At 34.9% G+C, this 25,245-nt stretch overlaps 8 protein-coding genes across 8 annotated transcripts; 4 read left to right on the forward strand and 4 right to left on the reverse strand.

Moving 5' to 3' along the window:
• Positions 1 to 28: 28 nt before the first annotated feature.
• F4813DRAFT_346396 (PEBP-like protein) lies at positions 29 to 1,113 on the reverse strand. The gene is made up of 3 exons (XM_049241842.1): positions 634 to 1,113; positions 395 to 561; positions 29 to 323 (listed from the first exon to the last, which is right to left on the reverse strand). Exons 1-3 carry the CDS (start codon positions 933 to 935, stop codon positions 175 to 177), a joined length of 618 nt encoding a protein of 205 aa, XP_049103919.1. The 5' UTR covers positions 936 to 1,113; the 3' UTR covers positions 29 to 174.
• A 62-nt stretch (positions 1,114 to 1,175) lies between these two features.
• On the forward strand, positions 1,176 to 2,873 carry F4813DRAFT_178042 (EBP-domain-containing protein). The gene is made up of 5 exons (XM_049239281.1): positions 1,176 to 1,777; positions 1,852 to 1,878; positions 1,978 to 2,114; positions 2,199 to 2,433; positions 2,501 to 2,873. Exons 1-5 carry the CDS (start codon positions 1,363 to 1,365, stop codon positions 2,632 to 2,634), a joined length of 948 nt encoding a protein of 315 aa, XP_049103920.1. The 5' UTR covers positions 1,176 to 1,362; the 3' UTR covers positions 2,635 to 2,873.
• Positions 2,874 to 3,398: 525 nt separating this feature from the next.
• On the reverse strand, positions 3,399 to 4,313 carry F4813DRAFT_385628 (Cwf15/Cwc15 cell cycle control protein; the record flags this gene model as incomplete). Its single annotated transcript, XM_049246281.1, has 4 exons — positions 3,399 to 3,452; positions 3,510 to 3,585; positions 3,643 to 4,211; positions 4,281 to 4,313. 4 exons carry the CDS (start codon positions 4,311 to 4,313, stop codon positions 3,399 to 3,401), a joined length of 732 nt encoding a protein of 243 aa, XP_049103921.1.
• A 268-nt stretch (positions 4,314 to 4,581) lies between these two features.
• F4813DRAFT_178082 (ribosomal protein S5 domain 2-like protein) lies at positions 4,582 to 5,703 on the forward strand. The gene is made up of 2 exons (XM_049239282.1): positions 4,582 to 4,853; positions 4,911 to 5,703. The coding sequence occupies exons 1-2, from the start codon at positions 4,690 to 4,692 to the stop codon at positions 5,620 to 5,622; spliced, it is 876 nt and encodes a 291-aa protein (XP_049103922.1). The 5' UTR covers positions 4,582 to 4,689; the 3' UTR covers positions 5,623 to 5,703.
• F4813DRAFT_178083 (P-loop containing nucleoside triphosphate hydrolase protein) lies at positions 5,704 to 6,833 on the reverse strand. The gene has a single exon (XM_049239283.1). It carries the CDS (start codon positions 6,421 to 6,423, stop codon positions 5,785 to 5,787), a length of 639 nt encoding a protein of 212 aa, XP_049103923.1. The 5' UTR covers positions 6,424 to 6,833; the 3' UTR covers positions 5,704 to 5,784.
• A 443-nt stretch (positions 6,834 to 7,276) lies between these two features.
• Positions 7,277 to 9,879, forward strand: F4813DRAFT_346401 (uncharacterized protein). The gene is made up of 3 exons (XM_049241843.1): positions 7,277 to 7,719; positions 7,779 to 8,045; positions 8,102 to 9,879. The coding sequence occupies exons 1-3, from the start codon at positions 7,688 to 7,690 to the stop codon at positions 9,639 to 9,641; spliced, it is 1,839 nt and encodes a 612-aa protein (XP_049103924.1). The 5' UTR covers positions 7,277 to 7,687; the 3' UTR covers positions 9,642 to 9,879.
• A 932-nt stretch (positions 9,880 to 10,811) lies between these two features.
• F4813DRAFT_385632 (uncharacterized protein) lies at positions 10,812 to 11,679 on the forward strand (the record flags this gene model as incomplete). Its single annotated transcript, XM_049246282.1, has 3 exons — positions 10,812 to 10,948; positions 11,107 to 11,200; positions 11,293 to 11,679. The coding sequence occupies 3 exons, from the start codon at positions 10,812 to 10,814 to the stop codon at positions 11,677 to 11,679; spliced, it is 618 nt and encodes a 205-aa protein (XP_049103925.1).
• Positions 11,680 to 12,682: 1,003 nt separating this feature from the next.
• Positions 12,683 to 15,551, reverse strand: F4813DRAFT_346403 (Cas1p-domain-containing protein). The gene is made up of 2 exons (XM_049241844.1): positions 15,250 to 15,551; positions 12,683 to 15,179 (listed from the first exon to the last, which is right to left on the reverse strand). Exons 1-2 carry the CDS (start codon positions 15,338 to 15,340, stop codon positions 13,012 to 13,014), a joined length of 2,259 nt encoding a protein of 752 aa, XP_049103926.1. The 5' UTR covers positions 15,341 to 15,551; the 3' UTR covers positions 12,683 to 13,011.
• Positions 15,552 to 25,245: the final 9,694 nt, after the last annotated feature.

The following is a 25,245-nucleotide window of genomic DNA, read 5'->3' on the forward strand; positions in this document are numbered from 1 at the left end:
CAATATTATACCTTCTACCTATTCTTTCCTTCTTACATCTTGTCAGCTACATACATCATATTTGAAAGTACGCAGTCGAGTCTCATATATATCTTAAGGTGACTTATATGAGCGAGTTTAAAATTTATAGCATTATCAATTAAACTGAAAGAGGGAAAATGTCTTCTCTACGGTCTATCCCCATCTTCTTTCCGCGATTCCTACCCACATTCCCCATCCTAGAATATTCCCTATGATAGCCTTATTGATCTGCTCTCTTGTCGTTGTCGCAGTTAACAAGCTAGGATCTAACGGTTCTTTTAATGCTATAACCTCGAAGAAATCTACGACAAGTTAGCCTTACAGTTACGTCTAGTTAGGTATTCAGATGAACGGAATGAGAAACCTCACTTACATCTATGCGGTCCGTGATTCAATAGTGGCCGAGGCGCAATGTAAACGCTACCGTTTCTCGACCGTCCGTAATGGAACCCGCCTTTAAGAAGCGCCTTGCTCGGATCCTCAACTTCGAAGTCGGCAGGCTCAACGCTTGTCTTCGAAGACGGGATACCCCCGTAGATACTGTTACAATTTAGTCTCAGGCCCGTATCTAGGACCCTGCCAAGATCGTATAGGTTTACTCAAAACACTCACCCGTGGCAGATAGGCGTTGGCAAAGGCGCATCTGGATCCTCCGAAACTAGTAACCACTCTTTCACTTGGTCTGCGATATGCGAGGGCGCTTCCCACCGCAAAGCAGGGAACTTGCCTGCTCCGTCGTGCGTGTATTCAACGCCGAGCACCGAGTTAGTGGGGCCGCATTCCGGCGCCGTGACGGTGATCTCCTGCTTCTCCTGAAAGTCGGAGAAGGCGGGTCCCTTGAAGAAGCTTTTCGCATCGTGGCCCTTTGCGTTCTTAAAAAGCCACGATAGCGAGACTTCGATAAGGGGTATCATTTCACCTGATTTGTAGGTACTTTGTGCTTGTATAACTTTGGACGGTGCTATATCTTGGCACGGACCGAATTTAGGCGATGGTCTTGTTTCTCCTAAAACCTAAGAGAATCAATCTTATCGTTAAAAAATAAATCTGCTAATCACAAGGTTAGTGAGATATATACCTATTCTAGTAGTTAGAGGCTGACGAAATACGATAGACATTAGTAGGTAGAAGAAGCTTGATTTATACACAGAAGACTAGCTGGGTCTCGGAGCCGATGACGCTTATGGTATGTCATTGGAACGCCAAGCAATTTTATCAACAAACATCACCCCTGAAAAAAAACAAGGCTTCCATACATAAGCATCTCTAAATTGGTGGTTCCTGCATTCGATCAACCGGATAATTACCTTATATCAATATATACAGTCAACACTTCCGACTATGGCAGGGGTGCTTTTGAACATCGACTGGCGGTCGTTATTAGGTAGAGATGCCTCTCCCGCGACCGAACCTGAGCTTGAGCCCGAACCCGTGTTCGAGCCTGTGTTCGAGCCTGTGGAAGAACCCGCGTTGGAACCCGCGTTAGAGGAGCCCGTGCCCGTGCCTACGCCCGAGATAGCCACATCTGAGATTATCGCGCCTGAGGTCGAGGTAAACTTCGAGCCTTTGCATCCGTACTATCCCTTAGGCGTGACTATCCCGGGCTACGCGTCTAATGAAGCATCTGTCCCTGTGCTGCTAGCATCACTGAGTGGCATGGTAGTATTTACACTCCTAGGGGCTTCCGCGATAGCATTAAGGATAAACCCGAAATTGACAAAGACAAATTTGATTCGGTTTTGCTGGTTTATTTTGAGTAAGTCCCTTACTGAACTCACGCTCTTGTGTTTAATCGGGTCTCCTGTTTACTGACTTGACCGGAATTTATAGATGGTTGTTTGCACTGCTTTTTCGAAGGTGAGTTTATTACTTTATATGCAAACGATAGAAAGAATGCGCGTGCACAATATGATCTTCACATTTCAAGGATCATTTAACTAAGCCTGTCTTTTCAAGGATACTTCGTCTTCAATCGTGCCACCGTTGCGTCGTCACAAAACGTATTCGCCCAGCTATGGAAGGAGTACGCGCTGTCGGACTCGCGTTACCTGACGTCCGATTTCTTCGTTCTGAGTATTGAGAGTCTCACGGTGGTGAGTAGCAACTCAAGCTAGCCTGACCCGGCTTCAGCGTACAAACGCTATGGTGTGGCAATGAATGCTCATTATGAGTGACAGTTTATCTTGGGACCTCTCTGCTTCGCTAACGCCGTTGCTATTGTTCGAGGGAGCCCTACCCGGCATGCGCTTCGCATTGTCGCGTGTATAGCACACCTGTACGGCTTGGCTTTATATTACGCTACAAGCCTCTCCGAGATTTACTTCACGGGCCACTCCCACAGCCGTCCCGAAACCCTATACTTTTGGGTTTACTTCGTTGGGTTTAACTTACCGTGGGCCATCATCCCGGCAGGTCAGTTTCCAAACCGGAGGCTTTTTTACAAGTCAAATTAAACGTTATGGCTAACCCTACTTGTCAGTTCTCTTATACGATAGCGTTAGAACTATAACCACGGCGATAGGAGCCTTGGAAAAGGTAGATGTCACTCTAAGTGCTTATCACCGTAGACAGGGCGGGGTAAACGGTGTTTCCGAGCCTAAAAAGACAAGGTGAAATTGGGTAGTAATTGGGTTAAAGATGACTGGCGAATCGTTCTATAGAGTAATGAGCCCCGGCGTGTAAATTGCTACGTTATTGTAAGATTTCTTGGTGGATTTTTATAAAATTCCATGTACTCTTCGTCCAACAAATCAGTATCGCTTAAACAAAAGAAATGTGGTTGAGTTTTGCCCATTAAGATAGGTAGATATATTATGCTGGCGGTGAACTGTGCTGGCTTACTCTGATTCTATCTTCGTTATAATGAGCTGAGAGGTCATGAACTCCCTCGTTAAATCTCGACCGTTGATGCTGTAGAAATAGAAAGAGTGAGGCATGAAAACGAGTGCTGGGACATGACTTGTGCCTATTCCGACCCTTATCAGCTGGGAGCAACTGGCCGAAACTCTACTATACGAAAAGGCTATATGGTTCAGAAACAGCTCGATCTCCAACTGGGCTTTAGAATTCGTTCCTGGGACCTCATATCTTAATGTACTATAACGAGCACGCTCTCGGGTGCCATCACAGATCACGGATACCGAACTATGTAGTACTATATGCGCTACGCAAGTACGAGTCTGAAACTGTGACAATCTGCAGAAAGCCGGGATGCACACTTCTTCTTTCCCTTACGTTTCCCATCCTTCCAAATTTTTATTTTTTTCTGATAGAAAAGAAAACGAAAGCTCTCCATCATAATGAATCTGTATTAATAGTAGTAATTTCCTTCGCCTTGGCATGTGTTCGTAGGCTGGTATCGTCGCGTAATATACATCTCATCTCACGTATTTGTTCATAAACCGCTTGTGGAAATCGGATCGCAGGAGATCCTATACATAATGTCAGTTATCTGCAACGGGATGATATAAGTTTTGAGACAGACGTACGTTGATGAACTCCTTTCTCTTGCCTTTGTCCTCCGTTCCTCTTGCTTGGTTTTTAAAGACGACATCATCGTCCCACCTGTCATAGGTCAATCAGTATAATGCTAGAATATGTCTTCATGGAGGGTTAGCATACCTCCGCTTCATGTTGAAGTTCTTGGGATTTAGCAACGGGTTGCCCAGCGCAATATCTCGCTCTCGCTCGGCTTCTTCAGCCGCAGCTTTCTCGCGTTCCTCTTTCTCACGTTTCTCAGCCCGCTCGCGTCTGATCTTCTCGAGCTCACGCTGTAGCTCTGCTTCTTCATCCTCATCATCGTCGCTGTCCTCTTCGCTATCATCTTCGTCTTGTTCTGAATCCGAATCCGCGTCTATATCTCGAGACTCTTCTAATATGCGCCGCCGTTTCGCCTCTGGGTCTTCCTCACCCTCACCATCCCCATTAGACCCCGAATTCAATGCTAACGGTCGCTTCGAAGCATTGCTAGTTGCGGGTGCGGTCTCGTTGGTCTCTCCGGTGGCATCGGGAAGCGCGCCGCCGTTCTGCTTTGCGAAGTGGGCAGCTTCAGCAGCGAGAAGCTCGGCTCGTAGGTCGTGGGTCTCGTCGGCATCTCCTCCTTGCCCGGGTTTTCTGAACTTGAGCTGGGTATGAGCAGGTAGGAGCCGTTGGTGGTAGGCCGGCCCTCGAAGAGCCTCCTTTCCACGTGCCTAATATATATATATATATATAATTAGCAATTACTTAATAATAGCTAGCTAAGAGAAAGCTAAACATACCGGGTCGAAGGTAGGTCTGTGTGCTGTAGTCATCTTCAATTATACTATTAATGAGAAGTTGTAGATGATGATGAAGTCCTAAGTGTTGTTTATTACAGGTGACTATTTCGAAGGTTGAGGCTCCAGTTTCAATGCGCAGCCCCACTAATAAAAGGATTAGCTGCAGAGTCGGCATTTAACTGTGCCAAGACCCGATCTTGCATGGGCTAAGTACATATTTTGTACATAACGATCACCGCCCGGCAGAATTTCCATAGGAATTTTGAAGCTCTCAGTGATGAATATGCACAGAACCAAACACCCCACTCTCGCTGAAGCTGCTGCTACTACATTGGGTATTTGAATCGGCACGAATAATGAGGTGAAACAAGAACAATTACACTTTTCACTTATAATCGTTCCTTTCACCATGCCTCGAGAGGCTGAACCTTCACTCAATGAGCGCGCTTTCGTAGTGCAGGCGCTACAAGAGGGCCTGCGCATCGACGGCCGCACATTCGACCAATACCGAAAGCTCGAGATCAAGTTTGGTGACCAATACGGAGTTGCAGATGTAACTCTTGGAAAGACAAGGTGCCTAAGATTATATATACCTAAATATTAAATATTCTATAACACTAACGTAACTAGGATACTTGTCAAGGTCTCGGCCGAAGTCACAACACCTTACACGGACCGACCGTTTGACGGCATCTTCACTATCACGACCGAACTTAGCCCCATGGCATCGCCCGCTTTCGAAGTTAATCGACCGACAGAAACAGAAGTTCTATTATCGAGACTACTGGAAAAGACCGTCCGCCGATCGAACGCTCTCGACACAGAGTCGTTGTGCCTCGTCGCCGGGCAAAAGTGTTGGTCCATAAGAGTTGACCTACACGTGCTCTCACACGATGGCAATCTGATCGACGCCTCATGTTTCGCGGTTGTAGCAGCGTTGCGCCACTTCAGGAAACCAGATACAAGTATGGAGGGAGGGAATTTAACTGTATATACTCCCGCCGAACGAGAACCTGTGCCGCTGAGCTGGCTGCATTCGCCGTTTTGCGTTACATTTAGCTTTTATGAAGGAGAGATCACATTGTTGGACGTAAATCTCTTGGAGGAACAATTGAGGGTGTCTAGCTGCACGATCAGTCTCAACAGATACGGGGAAATATGCCAAATCGCAAAGTTGGGTGGCACACCCGTAGAGGCGGCCACGCTGCTCCAGTGCACAGGCGTCGCCCTCAGCAAAGTCAAGGAGTTCTCGACGTTATTAGATCAGGAGTTAGCCGAGGACTCGAAGCGGAGGAACAAAGGCGGACTCCTGGCAGAATTGTCCGCGGAGAACGAGAGATAGCAGACGGGGGGCTACTCCCATAGACGACCCAAATAAAGATACCCATGATGAACTCAATGATAACTCCCATCCTAGAACGCCTGTTCCATGACGCTGAATGCAAACCAACCCAAGGCCACTTTACCCAAATAGCACAACGTTACGTAGAGCCTTTCCCTTCCCTCACCGCATCACTGGCGGTCTCGACTCTTTATTCCATTTAACCCTCGACCTAACCCAATCGATTGCTTCCCTCACGCCCGTGCCTGTCAGGGCGCTCACCGGCAGCACCCGGGAATCGCGTATACTCGACGCCTTCTCGCCCTCGAACACCTTCTTCACCAGGCCCTCCTTTATGCGCACGACCTCGACGCAATCCTCGCGATCCTGCTTATTCGCCAGTATCAAAAGCGGCACGCCCTCCGTCTCGGAATTCTGCAGCACGTCCTCGAGCACGAGGCGACACTCGTCAAGACGGCCAGAGCCGTCGTGCTCGAGAGACCCGTCGCCGATGTCGGTGCTGTCGATGATGAAGACGATGGCGTGGCAGCTGGCGTAGTAGCTCTGCCACAGCTTGCGGAGGGTCATCTGGCCGCCCACGTCCCAGATCTTGAGGTACATGTCGGGCAGGGTGAGGGTGGACACGTTCTGGCCTACGGTCGGCACGGTCTTGAGCTTGGGGTCTGGGTGCTCGGGTAGGAAGAGCGATTTGGCCTGCTCGTGGAACGTCGTCTTGCCCGCGTTGTCCAGCCCCAGGAGTATCACCGAGTATTCCTCCCGCCGCCGCGCGAGCAGGTACAGCGACTTGGCGAGATGGTACATGGTGGGTGGGTGGGTGGGTGGTTAGGTATTTGAGTCGGAATGGGTTAGGTAGGTTGGATTAAGTGGGAAAGCAAACGTTAGCCCGCAGGAGGGCTTTGAGGTAATGTTTCAGAGGGGCTGGCCAATGATGCGTCTTGTGATTTGGTTTGGAATGATTGTCTGCAATGTCGAAATTACATGTACGGAATAGGTACGTAAGTACATACATATGGCGATATGACATTTGAGCTAATCCTGTATGGGTTAGGAGGCTAAGTATAGTCGGAATGAACTAAGCGCGCGCGCCTACGAGGTATCATTGGCTGGATAAGTACCTACATATAGATACGCTGTACCTGCAGGACGGAGACTTCAAACTTATGCAATGCATAGGTACATATAGTTACACGTCAAGGTAATACAATTATAAGTCCTTAAAAATATCAATAACTACTAGTTAAAGTATTTGAAGATATTTGTTTGCGGAATTAGGCATTATCATTAGGTTTTATCATAGTTAGCAAACATGCATTGGAGGACGTGGAATGGTATACCTACCTATACCTTAGGTATGTGATGAGTTATACATACCTAAAAGATGAGTACCTAAGAGATGAGCTGGTGTCAAGAGTATATCAAGCTAAACTATTATTGAAAGTGACACATCAGCACCCAACGAAGACAGCAACAGCCGTCGTCATTAGGCATATACACTTCACAAATTTTTCAAATTTTTCATACAGCAAAGCAGTGCATAAAGATTAGTTATAAAACCTTCATAAACTGACCCATCCTCGCTACGGTTGATATTAATGGTGAAGCGAAACTACACCTGAATATAGCATCTCATAAAAATTATTCCTTTTTTTTTTTTTTTTTTTTTCTTTTTTCAGTCTTGCTCATTCCATTGATACGGTTATTCATATACGTTGTATTATTCAGCTATACGAACAAAATACTTACGCGGGGTATGTAATGTTGCTTTTCGACTTCCTGCGCAGGATTGTTTCTTGCTGAAACCTCTCGATTTCCCATCCAATAGCAATAAAAACATGGCGTCATATTAACTCAATTAATTCCTGCGCGGTTGTTCCCCCCCCGAGCTTGTTTAGCTCCCAGCCACGAAGCGACGACCTATAGAGATGCACTTCAACCCTTGTAAGCTCTCTTACAAGTCCTTCGGTTACAGCTACAGCTACGGCTACGGCTACGGTTACGGTTACGTGTAATTACCTAGCTTCGCTCTTCGTCGCCGGGAATTCATCCGGGAAGATTTGGCTTCATTATGTCTGCCGTGCCGTTCCAGAATCCGGTGAGGTATGTATTGTTAAGCTTTGTTTACTTGTGAGCCGACTGGTTAATGATATCGATTTCAGGTACACTCCGCTGGCGGTAGTTGGTACCTATCTTACGGCCATAGTTTACTTGACGTATGCAATCGTTGTTGGGCTCTATGCATCGTATAAGTCCTTAGGTCCAGCTCAAGACACACGATCGCGTTATGCGCAGCGTAGGGGACTAGTTCCTATCTTTCTCGGGCTTGCTGCCGTAGCTTTTTCTTTGGCGACTTACAACTCTGTGGCGTCTGCTGTCTTGTCGTATAAGACGTGGGCGCATGAGCATGGCGTCCACCAACGAGAACGGTATTCACTTATTACTCTAATCATAAACGTTATCATAGTGGCTAATGTGCATATAGCTATCTCCTCGCCGAGAAACTTGTCCTTACACCTCGGGACTTGAGGAGATCGAATTCCCTTTATATCACCCAGTGGTTGAGTGACACTCCCATCTTCTACGATGCCCTAGAGATTGTCGCCGAGAAAGCCCGTCGCTTCTGGTGGGGGCAACAGATTGATCTCGCGACAGTAGCGTTTAGCATGTTATTATCGATCGAGGGTCGACGACGAAATATCCCCCTGACAGCTTCGTTTCTGATCCTAGCCCACCTTGTCAGCCTTTCGTTTGCGCAGAATCTATTCTACGTTGCCCTTCTCTTGACTCCGTCGCCACTACCTCCAGGAAGCGAGAATTTTGAGATACCAATCGTTCCCGTCCTTTCGACGTTGATTTGGATTCGCGACAAAGTCATTGCTCCAAAACCAAAGAATTGGCATTTGCGCCCTCGCATACTCTTCACAGTGTTGGCCTTGAATTATCTTTCAATATTTCTGCTTCCTTATGCTGCGGACACACATTCGTTTGTGAATGTGGTCCATCTCGGTCGAGCATCGACTTTCTTGCCCCTTATCTTACCGGCAATTGCGCCGGTAAGCTGGGGTACCGTCTACTTACACCCTCACGACGCCTATAACTCACTCAAGACAATATTTCGGACCATTTCCGTTGTGTCTTTTGTATTACACGCAAAGTCTAGCATTGAAGGACTCTGCTACAATATTCCTGACTCCCATCATCATCGTCATAGCGTCTTCCTCCCCTGGAATATTGAAGAGCGTACCAACTGGGAACGAAGTACTACAGCAATTGGCAAAGTTTTAGGCTCTCTCTACGACCACCCTGCCGTAAACGCTGTCGGATGCGATGTTCTGGTCTGCACGATTAGTCTTGGTCTGTGGGCTGCCGTACGCGCTATAAGCGTACAAGACATTATCGCATCAGCTATTCCGACTTTCAAATTCCGTCTCAGGGCTAGGCGCGTCGTCGAGGATAAGATCTTCCGTATGCCTCGTACGCCCTATAGTCCTTATACACCCACCAGGGGGAGTTACGACTATCCCGAATATCGCACATCAGAACATTCGATGACCCTTAGAAGCCAAAGCAGGCGGGGCCTATCGAGACTAAGGAGTTCGTCAAGGTTAAGAAATGCGTCAAGACTAAGGAGCGAATCTAACGTAAGAAGCTCATCGAGGATAAGAAATTTGTCGAGGGTGAGAAATGAATCGAGAGTAAGGAATACGTCAAGAGTAAGAGACGCTTCAAGAGTAGGAAGTATATCCAGAATAGGAAGTGTTGCAAGCTCGTGCACACCTAGTGAGGATGGAACTGTGACTCCTGGGCGAAGACGAGGACGGGCGAGGGTGTCTAAGAAACACGAAGACGAAAAGGCATATCGACCTATCATGTTCTCGCCTAGATCTTCTGTGGAGTCAGACCTCTTGCCGGCTACCGAGTCAGACTGGGACTCTGCGGCCGTGGCTTGGGGCATGGTTGCATTTGCCGGGCTCGGTTCGGCGTCCGCGGGTGTACTTGGAGGGGAATGCATTGCGAGATGAGATACGAATGGATAAGATAGGTTGGGGATATTATGAGGAGTTTGGATTGATGATGCGAGTAATGAGGCAAAACAGGGTGTGGCAGGGGGGGTATATTGGAGGTATTTGGGCGGGTAATGACTGGAAGCGGTTTATGAATTACGAATAGCACTCAGCATAGCGGTCATGGCCGAGTGTTTATATACCTAGGAGGTAGATATTAAAGTTAACAATTCTCAAGATCTAGGCTGTCTGTAAAGCGCGAATTACCTTTATGAATAGGTATATTGTTATCGACAGAGCTACTAACTTATGTACCTACATGTAGGTAAGTATATAGTTGGTACCGCGTACATAGTACATTAGGTACCTACCCTTCCGGCAGTACTAGCCGCCATCCCCACTGACCATCACGCACCTTGTCGCCGCTGCACCTGAAGTATCAGGTGGCAGAAACCCAGGCAACGAGATACATCTGCCAAAGTACCTACCCACCAAGTAAAAGTTATATATCCTAACTGCAAACTAACTCTCAACCGACGCCCCTCGCCTGGGCGACTTGAGGTTAGAGAAAACCCCACTGTGGTGTATTCTGCTGGACCATTCTTCCCAAAAACAAAAAAAAGAATGTGACTTGACAGCAGATGCCGAACGAAGCCGGTTTTTCGTAGGTCTTGGGTTCGAATCCTCTGCCCCTATCCGAGGGGATTCGAATCTGGGACTGAGCTTTTTTGCATTTCTTTTTCGTTCTTCTTTTCGGCCCCTTTCTTGTAATTTCTTTTTAGTTATTTTTTTATCAACATTCCTTTCGCTTTTACTCTTGCCTGCCCCCTATTCTTCAAGTCATACTACTATTATTATTACAGACATGCATGCACTATTTTTACCCGACGAAAGAGCCATGCATTTATTATATTCGTAATTACTTTCTTTGTGCTTGATAAGTTCAAGCTTCAAGTGCGCCTCGGCATCTCCCGCATTAGCTGTTGCTTCCTCGAAGTTCATGCATGGCTTGACAGAGCTAGAATATCACCAGGAAGAACTTAGTCGACATCGTCTATGCCAAGGACCTCAACCGCAAAGCCAGACGCCAGACCATATATAACCCAGCTTTGTCTAATCATCGCTAATCGCGATGCAACTCGCGTTTAGCTTTACAAGTCAAAGTATTATCTGACCAGCATCGTCATCATGGACCTGTCACGACTCCTGATATGTAAGTGTACTTACGACTTCTCCCGTTACTATGCTCAATCCAATGCTAATACCAAGAAACGGATGAACCCCCAAGGCCCTTGGAAAACAAACTCCAAAACCTCCCTCGAGACGTTCGCTACCGCATCTACTGGCACTACCTAGACCTCGAATGGCCTCGCGTTATTGCGGTCCCCTGTAACCCAAACCCCGGCTCTGCTCACACTACCTCTCCCCGCCGAGGATCGTATTATCTCGGCTGTAGCTGCCCTGGCTTATTCGCTTCGTATAGGCTCGGGGATCGAAGTTATATTATCGACACCAATCTAGCCTACACTTCCAAGTTCTTCAGCCGGGAAGTCCTCACTTACATGTACAGCAAAATGGTATGCCACAACTTTCTCCCCTCTTCCCCCTTTCTCCCCAAGCCGCAAACTATCTAGATACTAACCTCGCACTACGGACCCTCTACTTCCAGTGCACCTGCACTATCCTCTACCACATATCAACCAACGACCTCTTATCTATCTCTCTAGAGCGCATCAAATTCCTCTGGACCGGCCTCGTAGCAGACCGCGCCATCACCGAGCTCCGCCGCCTCCCGCTAACGCGCATGACGGTCGTGATCGGGGCCTTCACCACCGTATACCTCACGCGCCAAGAAGCCCTGTTCCGTCGGTATTTCCAGCGTGCCACAGCCCACGTAACGCAAGCTCTAGGCGTATTCGAGCTGTTGGAGCTGCGCGGCATCGAATCCGTCCGCGTCGAGTGCTACGGCCACCGCTTGGCCTTGATGTCCGAGGACGACCGGCTATGCTTGGAGCATCTCTTAGTCGAGCACGTTTCCAGAACGCGAGTGAGATAGAGGGGACGATTGATAGGCGAGGTTGTTTAGAAATACTACCAGTGGGAGTTAATGGATATCGGGATTGGAATTCTCGCCTACCTGGATATAGGCACTTGGTACGTTGTTGGCGCAACATGATTACCGGCTGCAATTGACATACAGCGCACACAGAAAGGTAAACGGGATCGCAAATGCAAGGGAAGATAGGTTTAGTTTCCTCTACCAAGGTTTAAAGTCGTTTATACTATGGCATTAAGAACGAGAAATGGGGGTTACTGTGTCGTTGCGCACAAATATCTCTGTATTAGCTAGTGATCCTAGTAATAAAATCATATCCGCTGTAGTAGTCTATATACCTCTATCTAAGGGGAGAATATTAGAGGTAGATGTAATTTTGAATGTAAGAAACCCTTCGACCCCTTTTACCACAAGTGCAATCAATACAAGGCTAGATAGGTAAATACCTAAAAGAATAAGGGGTTAACTACAGTACCTACTTACGTACCTGGTATAGGAAGCAGAATCACTTCAAACCTGAAAAGGAAAAAAAGAAATATCAAAAAAGAAAATTAAAAAAAAACTACACTGAAAGAATAAAAACGAAAAAAAAATAGCCCGGGCAGGATTCGAACCTGCGTCACTCCAGAGACTCCGTCCTCGGCTCTATTTCTAGCCTCTATTTCTATTTCCAAGGAACCTCTAAGCACCAACCCCCAATCCACTCTATGGGTGCCTCAGGAAACCGGAGTGTGTTACCACTACACCACCGAGCCTTGTTTCTTAGTGATAGTTCAGTCGGCAATTACGACCTTTAACGTACTCGCCGGCTAGAGCGGTTAGTGGGTACGTGAGTCACGGTGCGCGCTGTTCTTGTCGTTGTCGTGAAGGGAGGAAGGTGCAGGTGCAGGTGCAGATGCTGTTGGCCCATCAAAGACGGACGAGCATAGAACGTGATTTGTAAAATAAATAAAAAGCCGATAGATAACCGTCAGATAATGAACGACAAGGCACGAACATTTAACAGGGGAGCAACACGAATATATATAATACTAGACCCCTTTATCCATAGTTATAGTATTTCCATGTCCCTATAATAGCACTTCACCAATCCTTCTAATATATATCTTCATCAGACCCAATACCGCCAATACCACATATCCGAACCATTACCATTCATGCCCGCGATGTTAGTACTCCGCTGTATACGATATTCGCAGTCCATAGCGCTGACAGCAGTCCCACAGCTCCCGGTCCATTCAACCACCGAGCACATATTCTGGTACTGTTTCTTGTAGTTGCCGCAAGTCCGATAAACGTAATAGTGAGTATCACCGTTTCTGCAAACCGCCCCTAGCGGCCTTCCCAATATCCCACAAAAAGATTTGCTGTAGCATCCCCGCCAAGCCAAATGTGGTACTGCAGCACGTATGTCTCTAGCGAGATGCGGCCGAGGAGGTTGGGTAATAAAAGATACCTATCTCTTAATATGCGATGAGAGTTTCTGAGCACTATAAAACATAATATCGGGATCCAGGATATGAATGGGTGAATTTGATTGTATGTCTGCTTCTCTTGTAGATAAGTTTGGGTGACGTAGAAGAATGTTAGACTGCTCCCTACACAGACGATAGCAAGCCAGTATGTGAATCTTAGAGTGAGGGCCGCTCCGACCCAGCCAAGTTGAAGGAAAGTTGGCTCCCTGCGAATAGAGGCGCGATGGGTAAGAGCCGCTACAATAATCCCGATGAACGTAATGTAGCGGTCTAGACGCAGCCTGAAACGCATCTCTTCTACATCTATAGATATGAAGAATATAGCGTGTACGAATCTAGTGACAGCTTCAAGAATACCAGGGGTAAGTATAAGCAAATTGGTGAGTCTAGCTGTCACCGCTATTTTCAAAAGTAGCCAACGCAGATCGCGATTGTAGCTTTTGAAGAAACGAAGCATCGCGTACAAAACAAGATACCAGAACGTGATAACGGGGGCGAAATAATACGACGTGTATGTTGTTCTCATCATGTACGGCAGGAAGACGCTTAGAAAGTTCAAGCGGAATAGAATCTCTATGACGCGATTCAAAGAAAAGTCGTTCGTTTTGAGAAGGTATAGCGTGTGAGCATAGCCGGATATGTATAGGTATCCGGAGATAAATAGTCGGATGATCTTGTAAACCCAGAGAGCCTGGGACGCATGGTGATAGTGATAGAGCAAGATAATCCCCTGCATTAAGCCTTTGATCTCATTAGACTGACTCCGCGATATGTATCCCGGACCACGATAGTATCGCAGATCGCGTTTGGACGACGAAGAACCATCTGTCTGGTGGGTGGCTTTCCTTAATGACAATACGCTGACCACTAGCCATATAAGGCAAGCCGCGACGAAAACCTCTTGTTCATAATGACGTTCAGCTTTTATTAAGTAGGAAGTCCCGTCGGCGTACCAACACCACATGAAGGTAACGAGTATGTTTCTAAGGGTTTCGACAGATTTAACGATTTCTGGATTACCTCCAACCTCCAGGTTATGGCGCGCACCAGCAGACCCGAACCCTGCTGAAACTCCCAATAAAAGGCCAACTATCACAGGACTATAGCCCTGTAGAGGAACGACGCAGCATGTGCCCTTGAAAGAGCGTGAGCGGGCGCTTGCTGCTGAATTGCAAAGTGCGTTGAAAACAATGTTGAGTTTCAGTGCTGCCATATCGTCTGACACATGCAAGCCGTCTATATCGAAATCCCATTTAGAAGAAGTGGGAATTTGGTTGTATACCCAAGGAACATACGTCAGATTGTTCGAGAAGACTTCTGAGAGGTAGTTATTCATGGCCTTAATCCGTTCCGGCGTTATGCTCTTGGACCGATTCGGAGCCAAGTTGCTGTAATTTGGGATCCCTACTGGCGCTAGAAAAATCCGGTTTGGGATATCGCCCGAGCCTTGAGTCGTTTTCATTGCCTGTGATATGTTGTTATCAAGGCTAGGTGATAGGTACGGCACGACGCCGGTGACGGCTCGCTTAAACAGGTTCATATAGTCATCCCCGCCGTATCGAGCAGCCCAGAGTCCGGGGGCACCCAAGATAACGAGCACAGGGGACAGTTCGTCCATCCCCGCAATGCCTTCTACATATAGGGGTGTAGGTAGAGCGTGGAAGTTCTTAAGCACACCGTGCAAGACGGTAGAGTTTAGCCAGGGATCCCAGACAAATTCCAGTTGGACATTATCAGCCCGAAACGAGATATCGTGATGCTTGCCGTTCGATTGAAGCAGGCGTTTTATCCTAGTTTCGGACTCGCGGCGAGCAACTTGTTTAGTAGCGGCCCAGAAAAGCTGCCGGATTGTAGAATCGCCGATGAAGACAACCTTTCGGTCATTGAGGCATTCGTGAAGAGAGTCTGCAGTATGCTCAACCATACGACAATCTTTTGGTTCCCATCGTCGAGAGCCGCCAGGAACTGAAGACGACCATGTTCCATTATTCAGGAGAGTTAGGCAACGATGGGGATCATTTTTACCTATAAAACTATTAAAGTGAATTCCATAAAGGGCTGGAAGCTGTCAGCTATCTTGGTGCTATATTCGTACCAGATTGAGCGTGAATATGCTGCGTGGAAACAATAAGCAAGAAGACAAAAAGGAAAACATAGTTAATAAGTTTTGGCGAAGCGTTCGGCATTATGACCCAAGAAAGCAGCAAAAAAGGTAGACTCTTTTTTTTCTTTCGTTTTGATGAAGTTTTGTTTGATGGAGAAGATGAGTTTTGGACAAGGCATAGATCTACGTTACTGACCTAAACCTGAGGGCTCCTTCCGGTCTCTCAATGGAGTTTCTCGATTTAATGGGAGGTAGTGTTATAGTTTAGTATGGTAAGATAGACGGCTTCCGGCATATTCTCCTACATTTTGGTAACTCTTTCCCTAATTATCTTTCCTTTAATTTATCACTTCTTAACATCTATTATTAATGCGCTAGGGTAATTTAACTTATAACCTATTAATAGCCCTATTTATTAAACCTAAATATTAAATTGGATTGGTATAAGCTGTAATGGTTAATATTTAACTTTTTATAATATTTTATAAAAGAAATTTAATTATTTAAGTTTTTATCGATAATGTTTTTTTAATATTGGAAGAAATTTATTATATATTTATATAACCTTTTAAAAGAAAACGTTTAATAAATTTTTAAATAAAAATATTATTTTTAAATTTAAGAAATTAAAAAAGGTTTTTAATTATTTAAAAGATGGTTTAAAATTAATATAACGAAGAATTTACCGTTTTAATCCTTATTTAATATAATAATAGTGGCGGTATAATAATTAACGTTTTATTTATTGTTTTAATTAAAATTAATTGTAAAATAAATGATTAATGTAAAATATTAATATTAATGGTTAAATTTTTAAATAATATGGTATTTTTATGTATAAGAGATAAGTATTTTATGGTATTAAAAATTATATAATATTTTTTAATTTATTTATATTTAATAATATTTGTTAAAGGGTTTTTTTTTAATTTTATAATTTTTTACGCGAATATTTAAAATATAAGTTTTTAGTTGGGTGTATTATTAAGTAACGCTTTTAAATTTTTGGGAATTAAAAATTTTGTTTTAAAATTAAGTAAATTAATTAATATATATATTATAACCTTAAAAGGTAATAATACAATAATGTTATTAATTGTTTTAAATATAATTTTAAATTTAAAAAATTTAATTTTAAATATATAAAAAGAGGATATTTACTTTTTAACTTATTTATTTATAAATAGGTTAAATTAAATTAAAGTATAAATTAATTATGTTTTTAAAAGTGTTATTTGTAAAGAATTAAAAATTTTTTTAATAAATATTTTAAATATTTATAAAATTATTATAAGTTTTATTATTAGGTTTAAAAATAAAAAGATTAAATAAAAATTTTTTAATAATAAGGATATTATTAAACGGGTTATTAATGTGAAATATATTAAGTTTTTAATTAAGTGGTTTAATTATATTATTTTTAAATGTTTATTTATGTTATATATTTTTGACGGAGAAATTATTAATATAAATAAAGTTATTAAAAAAGAGGTGAAGGTTTAAATAAGCGTTACTTTAATTAATATATGTTTTTTTAAACGGGGTATTAAATTTTTAAAAGGAATTTAAATAGTTTCTTTTTTGATTAAAATTAAATCTTTTAAATTTTTTGGTAGTAATATTTTATTTTGCTTAATTGAAAAGAAAGTTTAAGTTGTTAAATACGATTTAAAATGTTAAGGTTGGTATTTAAATAAATATTATTTAAAAGTAATTAAATGTAATAATTATAGCGATTAATTAATAATTAAATATGTTTTATTATGTATAAAATTATTACGTTATGTTAATTATTATAAGTTTTAATTAATAGATTATAAGGATTGTTTAGTTAAATTAATAAAGAAAAACCATATATTAATATATTTTTTTAAATGCAAATTTAATAAAATATAAGTTGTAAGGATAAGATTATATAAAAAAATTAATTTCTTTTTAATAAATTTTATAATAGATTAAATATTTATTTAATGGTAGATTTAAATTATAATTATAAATAATTTAAAGGTTATAAAATAATTTTAAAGTTGTTAAATTTATAAACTAATTTAATATTAATTTATGTTTAAGCGTTAAATTTAATATATAATTTAATATAATTTTTTAAATTATTAAACGGTTTAATAAAAAGAAGGGTTTTATAAATAAAATAATATTAAATAAAAATGTGATTATGGAAAAAGTTATAATAAACGAATGGTTTTTAAGATTTAATAATTATTTTAAAAAGAATAATATAATAGGTATAAATTATATTTACGTTTATATTTATAAGGTTTTTAAAAACAAGTAAATAATGTAAACGCCACAATTAAATATTATAATTCAAAATTAATGGTTATGTGACATTAAGGCATTTTACTGATAATAAAGTACCTTTATCGCCGATAAGAAAAGAAGAAATAAAGTACCTAATTTTATTAGGTAAAAGGGGTTAGATATTTACTATTATTGGAATATAAAAATACGTTATATTTAATTAGCTTTAAATAAATTTTTTTTTTTAGATATTTCAATATACTAGTTTTAATACTATTAATTTATTTATTATTATTTTATCGTTATTATTATTATTTTTATTTACGTATATACCTACCAACATTAATTAATATTATTAAATAGTAGTAATATAAATTAATAAGGTTAGAAGAATTATTATTGCTTTAATTTAAAGATTTTTATTACAATAATATAAATAATATTAACATTTTTTTTTATATTATTTCTGTAGTTTATAATAAGTTATAATTTTATTCCTTTATATAATCTGTTCGTATCTCTAGTAAATTATTGCGACTTAAACTTTTTATTTATAAAATTATTATTACCCATATTATTAATTCCTTCCATTATATTCCAAAAAATATAAGCAAAAAACTTAATACAAACATAAACTCGCGTCATATACAATCCTATTAAACAAGAAAATATAAACAAGTTATATAAATTTTTAAACTATCTCCCTAATCGAATATTCATATTTAATATAATATTCAACCATATAATAATATAATAGGAAAAAATCAATCCTTAAATAATTACGCCTAAATAAAAAATAATATAAGCACTTCTTACATTAATAAACTTTAAAACTATCGATAATAAAACATTATATACACGTTTAACCGAAAAAACAATAACTAAATATTAAAAACGATTTAAAAAATTTATAATAAATAATTTTAAAGTATTGCCGAAATAATTACAATCGGCGTTACAAAACATATTAATATAAAAAAATATTTATATAAAAAAATATAACGTTAATCATATAAAGGTATTTATTAACTTTATATTATTACGTAATCTATTTATATAAAATATTATCGAGTTAAAAATAACAAAAATAAAATGGCTTAACGCGTTAATATAAAAAATTTCAATTTATAAAACTGAAAAAGGATTGGTATACCCCACTATACGCGCGTTCATACAGTTACAAACGTTAATACAATAATATTAAACAATTTTTAACCCATAAACGTTAATATATATAATTACACTTATAAAGTAAGCCTTAATACAAAACACCACGCTTTAAACCCCACTTCTTTCTAACTTATAATATATATTATTTATTTTATAATTAAAATAAATATTACCCCCTACTTTTAACCAACCTTCGTTAATTTCCAACATTTTACTATTAACTTAATAATCGAAACCTATTCCCTAACCCCCCAACCAATTATTGTTCTTAATATATATCCCTTTCCCCCCCTTTTTACATATCTAACCCAAATCTACTACCGCAAATTATGCTAAATTATTTATAATAATTTATATAATTTTAATAAAGTAACTAAAGCAATATTTAAACATTATTTAATTTCTCTTCCCCTTCTTCTATTAACCTAATAAGGGTTACCCGTACCCCTTATAAGATAATAAAAATATAATCCAAGGTATAACCTTAAATATAAAATTAACTAGGCGTAGCTTTTTCTTCCAATTGCAGAAAATGCGTTTAAACCTCCTAAACTGCCACTGGATAATTTATATATAACGCCAACAGTTTTATTAAACGTTAGATTAAATAAAAAAAATTAGCTTATTAAAGGCTACAGTTTCTCCTCTTAAATAACTTCACCGCCTTTATAAACATTTAACCTTTTCGTTTAAACCCTTATACCTATTAATAATTAATAAGTTTAAATTTAATATAATATTTTTCTGGTATAAATCTTTAATAAAATATATTTTTTAACTATTATAAATTATTTTAAAAAGGTTTAAAATAATAAAAATAATTATATAAAAGAAATATATAATATTTTTAAAAATAAATTTTAATTTTTCTTAAACATATATTATATAATAAAAATTCGATAAACATAATTTTATGCTGTATTTTTTACTATTTTTATTGGAAGAATAGTAATTTACTTCTTTTATAATATATTTAAATATTAATGTTTTACAAATATATATATGGTTATAAAATAATATTTTAATACGGAGTAAAATAAAATATAATATTATTAAAATTAAATAACTATTATTTTTTATAATATAAAGGTTAAAAAGAAGAATAAAGGTAAATTTAATATAAAGATATTATAAATTATATTCGATAAATTATTATTATATCAACATATTTTTAAACTTAATTTTAAAGAAGAATAATAATTTATCGCAGTTGTATATTAAGTATGTTATAATATATTTTAACTGTAGTATATATTATTTATTTTATTATATTATTTTAAAAAATTAATTAGTAAGTTTTAAGTATTTATTAAAACGTTTAAGAATTTTAAAAGGGTATGTTAGTTTATGGTAAGTATTAATAGTAAAAATAGTAATAATAATAAATATAATATTAATTAATATTATATTAATTAAAAATATTATTGTAATAATAAAGATAATAAATATAATGTTTGTTAAAAGATGTTAAAGTATTAGAAATGCCGCTATTAAGTATATAAGAAAAAAAATATTAGTTAATTAAGTATTTAAAAAAGGAACGTAAAGAAATTAAAACTTAATGAAAGGTTAAAAGAGGTTAGGTAAAAGAAAATTATATAACTTTTTTTAATTGGATACAAAGATATTAAAAATTTTAATGTAGAAAAGTTTAAGGAATTTATTAGAAAAGAAAAAAAGTTAAAAAGTTAGTATATAATTGCGATTTATTTTTTAAATAAATTTTTTTAATATTAATTTAATTTATAAATGTTAATTTTTAAAAAATTTATTAATAAATTTAATATTGATATTATATTTATCTTGGATTGATATGCGAAAAACGTATTTTAAGGTATTATATTAGATATGGAAATAACGTAAGTATTAATTGTAGGTAAAGGTTAATATTAAGCCTTTATTAATAAAAATTTAGAGTATTATAACGATTTAAATATTAATTATGTTAGCGAAGTTAATATATATTTTGGAGATGGTTTATTTATTAAATTATTGGGAATTGTAATAGTTAATATCCCGTTTAGTAAGGTAGATTTTTATGTGATGGAAATAAATATTTTATTTTTTTTTATTAAAAATATAAATTGTTTAAGAGTATACTTTAATAATATTATTAATTAATTAATTAGTAAAAATGGCGTAATAGTTAAGGTTATATAAAAATAGGGATATTTATAGTTTTAATTTAATAATATTACTTATTTTACGGAGGTAAAATTATGTTATTTGTATATATGTTTTAATTATTTATTTGTTAATAAGTTTTATAATTTATTTGATAAGGTAGGATATAAGGTAAGTATTAAAAATTTTAAAAAAATTAATAAGTTTTATTATTATTGTTAGGTTAAAGGTAAAATATTCCAGCGTTTTAAATTTAATTTTAAAAATTTTAATATAAATTTTAATTACGAAATAATTACCAATATTATGTATCTAAACAGGAAACTAGTTTTTTACGTAATTAATGTAATAATAAGGTTTTAAATGGCTTAGTTTATAAAAAATATTTCTATTAAAGAAATTTAAGAAATGTTTAAGTAATATTAAATCAATACGTATTTAAGATTATTAAACATTTTTAATTATAATACGGGTATTAATTTCGATAATGTTAAATTTTATAATAAAATTTATTTTGTAAAAATTGTTTGTAATTAAGTATTTATTAAAATATATTAATTAATTGGTAAGATGGAGAAGTATTATAATTTAATTCGAAAAGTGTATAAGATTATTTCCGAAGAAATATAAAGGTTAAAGAAGGTTTATTTATAAATAATAATTAAGATTATAAACAATATAGTAAATTTAAATAATTTTGTTTCTATTTTATTGGTTTTTGGCGTTTATTTAAAAGTTAATATAGACTTTTTTTCTACGTAATTATAATTAGAAAGAATTTAAACGGTATAAAAGATTATAATTAAAATTAAAAAGGTTAAGATATAAAAAATTATTTGTAACGTTATAAATATATAAAATGGATTAAATATTTTAAAAACGTTATTTATGTTATTACTTATTAGTAATAACATATTAATTTATTATAAAAAAGGTGGATGGGAAGGATTATATAAAGTTATTATTATTATAAATAAAAACGTAACTATTGTATTAAATATGTTAAGAAATACTTTAATTTTTTAAAATATATACATTAAACTATATATATAGTTAAAAAAAAGCCTTGAAATTTATTTACCGCTATTACTACTTTAATTTAACCCTAATAAATATAAAATCATACCCAACAAAAATTTAAATATATTTATTATAAATATAATATATATTAGTACAAAAAAAAAACAATTATATCTTTGTTTTAAAACTATAATCGAATAGGAAAATAATTGCGCCAAGAAAACTATATAAAGCCTTTAATATAAAGGAATTTAATATCCTCTTTATAAATAATATCTTATAACCTGAAATGTATAATAAAACATTCCATTAAAACATAACCATATTTAAGTTTTATATAATTTACAAAATTAAAAAAAAGAATATATTAATATTATATAAAAAATTATAATTTATAATATAAGGCTATAAAAACCTTAATAAAAATTCTATTATAATATATACTTTAATAATCTAATACGTTAACTAATATTTAATATTAATTTTAATACTTATATTATAATAATAAAATATAAAAATAATAATCCAAAATATTATTATAGCGTATATATAATTTAAAATTCCTATATAAAAGATAATATACATACGCTTACCCTTAAAATTAAAAAATAAATACCTTAAAAAAATGTTATTACAAATAATTAAACCTTTATACGAATTTACGGAATTAAGCATATATTGGTTTAAAATTTATTTTAAACATTATTAAAAAAAATTAAATATAATTTCGTTAATATTTAACTTATATTTATTAATTATAAAACCAAATCAACTATTTAAAATTACCGATTTATAAATAAATAATATATTAAATATTAATATAACAAAATTTCTAATTAAAAAAAATAAAATCTTTATAAAGATAAATATTAAAACGAAATTTTAAAAAATTTTAAAACTAGGTATAGTTAAAGATTTTAATAAATTACAAATTGTAATTTATAAAAAAATAATTTTTATTATTTAAAAAAAATAAACGAAAAGGTTAAAAAAATTAAATTTAAAGGTACTTAATATAATTAAAAAATTTATAAAATAACGTATAAGAAGTATTTACATTACGTTTATTTATTAGTTTAAAATAGTTTTTGATTATTTTATAGTAATGTAATATACGGAATTTAAGCTAAAAAAAACTAAAACTCTTAACGCAAAGATTAAATGGCAAATAGATTATAAAAATTGAAATCTTAAATATATAAAGTTGGATCTTTAAGACTTACGCTTATATATTTTTATAAATAATTCATTTATTAATAATAAAAATATAAACTTTTAAATTGGTTATATTGTAATATTTGATAATAAAAGACCTATAAATTATAATAATGAAATATAATTTACCGGTAATATTATTTATTAATTTTTTATTAAATATAAACATATTATGCGTAATGTATTTACCAGTGAAATTTATGGAATAGTATAAGGTTTTAATATGGGTTATATTATTTATAATATTATTAATATTATTTTAAGTTGATTAAGTTTTCCGATAATCTTTCTTATTTTATATACGAACTTTTTTTTATTATATTAATGCTTCGTTTAGATGGGTAATATTAACGAGAAGAAATTAATAATTAATTTTATAATCTTAAAGTAATTATATAAAAATAAAGAAATTAATAATATTTGATGGATATATGGTAGTTATAATCTGGTAAATGTAATAATAAAGGTGTTTTTAAATAAAATTATAAGGATATTAATGGAAGATAATTAAATTAATTTATATTTAAAAAGGTAAGTAAAATGCAGAGAAATTAAGAGTAATGTTAAGTTAATATAGTAGTGGGTTATTAAAACTAATTATTAATACTAACATAAACATAAGCTATTATAAGAAATAAGGAGGGATATATTAAAAATAAAATAATACGATATATATTAACGCGATTTTATTTATGGAATAATTTTTAATTTAAATTATTACGTTTTTATTTTTTAATTGTTATAAGTATATGCGATTACAGATGCGTGAGGTTATAAATGTGTAATAATATATATTTAGATTAATATAAGTATGCGTTAGTATAAGTTTTAAGGTTTTATTTATTTAATTATATTTTGTAATTAATTAATTGTAAAAAGAAAATAGAATAAGTGATGGTTATGTGATATTAAAGTACTTTACTAATAATAAAGTGTCTTTATTATTAATAAGGAAGGAAGAAATAAGGTACCCAATTTTACTAGGTAAAAGGGGTTGGGTATCCATTATTATTAGAATATAAGAATACGTTATACTTAGTTAACCTTAAATAAATTTTTCTTTTTTTAAATATTTTAATATATTAGTTTTAATATTATTGATTTATTTACTATTGCTTTATTATTATTATTATTATTTCTATTTACGTATATATCTACTAATAAAAATATTATATATAATATAAATTAATATTAATAAAGATAATTTAATAAATTTAATCTTTTTAATAATTTGTAATAAATAAAATATTAATATAATTATAGTATAAAAATTATAAATATTAATAAATAATAAAGGTATTTATAAGGTTAAAGGTTATATAGATTATAAAACTTTTTTAATTATTTATTTTTAAAGGTTAAATAAAGATTGTTTTAAGATAATAATTTACGTTTAAAAATTATTTAAAATTAAAATTTAGTAAATTTTCTTTAAAATTTTAAAAGATATTATATAAGTAAAGGTTAATAAGTTAATTTTTATAAATATATATTAATAATTAAAAAAAGCTTAAAGAAATAAAAATAATTAATATTTTTTTAAAATATATGTTAATATATATATATGTAATAATAAATAATTTTAACGTAAAAAATATAATGTAATAATTAAAATATATAAAGTACTTAAATAACGGTAATAAAATAATATAATAAATTATTACGTATAAATTTTTCTATATAAAAAAAATTAGTAAAGTTATATATAAGTTAAGTAATGTTTTAAATTTAACCTTTTTAAACATTTCTTTTATAAAAGTAATAATAAATAATATCTTTTATTTTAAGGCAAATTATACCGTAATATTTATAATAATCTTAATAAAGGAAATATATCTTTTAATTAAATTAAATTAACCATTCTTAAGGATAAATTAAAAGATTTTATTAATATAGTAGGTATAAAAACTATATCCTTATTAATCATCATAAATACTTTAACGATAGAAAAAATCAACCGGACTACTTAAAAGATCATGGACTTATTAAACATTACTTTAAAAATAATTGGTAAATCCATTAAAATCGATAGTTTTAACGTAATATAATAAACTTTAAAATATAAAAAAGTTTTAAAAGAATTAAAAATAATTTAATATATATAAGATATTTTAAACTACTTAATAAAATATAAAATATTTAAAGTTAAGATTAAAAAAATTAAAAAATTATATTAATAAAAGGTTATAAATAAAATTA

This window comes from Daldinia decipiens, assembly GCF_022478715.1.
Source record: "Daldinia decipiens strain CBS 113046 unplaced genomic scaffold F4813scaffold_3, whole genome shotgun sequence".
NCBI classification, from domain to species: domain Eukaryota; kingdom Fungi; phylum Ascomycota; class Sordariomycetes; order Xylariales; family Hypoxylaceae; genus Daldinia; species Daldinia decipiens.

Excerpts from the sequence above, each read along its gene's own strand:
- F4813DRAFT_178082 (XM_049239282.1), top strand. The coding sequence starts at position 4,690 with ATGCCTCGAGAGGCTGAACCTTCACTCAATGAGCGCGCTTTCGTAGTG. Across the intron at positions 4,854-4,910 it reads GTAACTCTTGGAAAGACAAG|GATACTTGTCAAGGTCTCGG; the intron begins GTGCCTAAGATT and ends TAACGTAACTAG.
- F4813DRAFT_178083 (XM_049239283.1), bottom strand. The coding sequence starts at position 6,423 with ATGTACCATCTCGCCAAGTCGCTGTACCTGCTCGCGCGGCGGCGGGAG.
- F4813DRAFT_178042 (XM_049239281.1), top strand. The coding sequence starts at position 1,363 with ATGGCAGGGGTGCTTTTGAACATCGACTGGCGGTCGTTATTAGGTAGA. Across the intron at positions 2,115-2,198 it reads GTATTGAGAGTCTCACGGTG|TTTATCTTGGGACCTCTCTG; the intron begins GTGAGTAGCAAC and ends TATGAGTGACAG. Across the intron at positions 2,434-2,500 it reads GTGGGCCATCATCCCGGCAG|TTCTCTTATACGATAGCGTT; the intron begins GTCAGTTTCCAA and ends CCTACTTGTCAG.
- F4813DRAFT_346403 (XM_049241844.1), bottom strand. The coding sequence starts at position 15,340 with ATGCCGAACGCTTCGCCAAAACTTATTAACTATGTTTTCCTTTTTGTC. Across the intron at positions 15,180-15,249 it reads GCATATTCACGCTCAATCTG|GTAAAAATGATCCCCATCGT; the intron begins GTACGAATATAG and ends ATAGTTTTATAG.
- F4813DRAFT_346401 (XM_049241843.1), top strand. The coding sequence starts at position 7,688 with ATGTCTGCCGTGCCGTTCCAGAATCCGGTGAG. Across the intron at positions 7,720-7,778 it reads CCGTTCCAGAATCCGGTGAG|GTACACTCCGCTGGCGGTAG; the intron begins GTATGTATTGTT and ends TATCGATTTCAG. Across the intron at positions 8,046-8,101 it reads GGCGTCCACCAACGAGAACG|CTATCTCCTCGCCGAGAAAC; the intron begins GTATTCACTTAT and ends ATGTGCATATAG.
- F4813DRAFT_346396 (XM_049241842.1), bottom strand. The coding sequence starts at position 935 with ATGATACCCCTTATCGAAGTCTCGCTATCGTGGCTTTTTAAGAACGCA. Across the intron at positions 562-633 it reads CCAACGCCTATCTGCCACGG|TATCTACGGGGGTATCCCGT; the intron begins GTGAGTGTTTTG and ends AAATTGTAACAG. Across the intron at positions 324-394 it reads GAATCACGGACCGCATAGAT|ATTTCTTCGAGGTTATAGCA; the intron begins GTAAGTGAGGTT and ends AACTTGTCGTAG.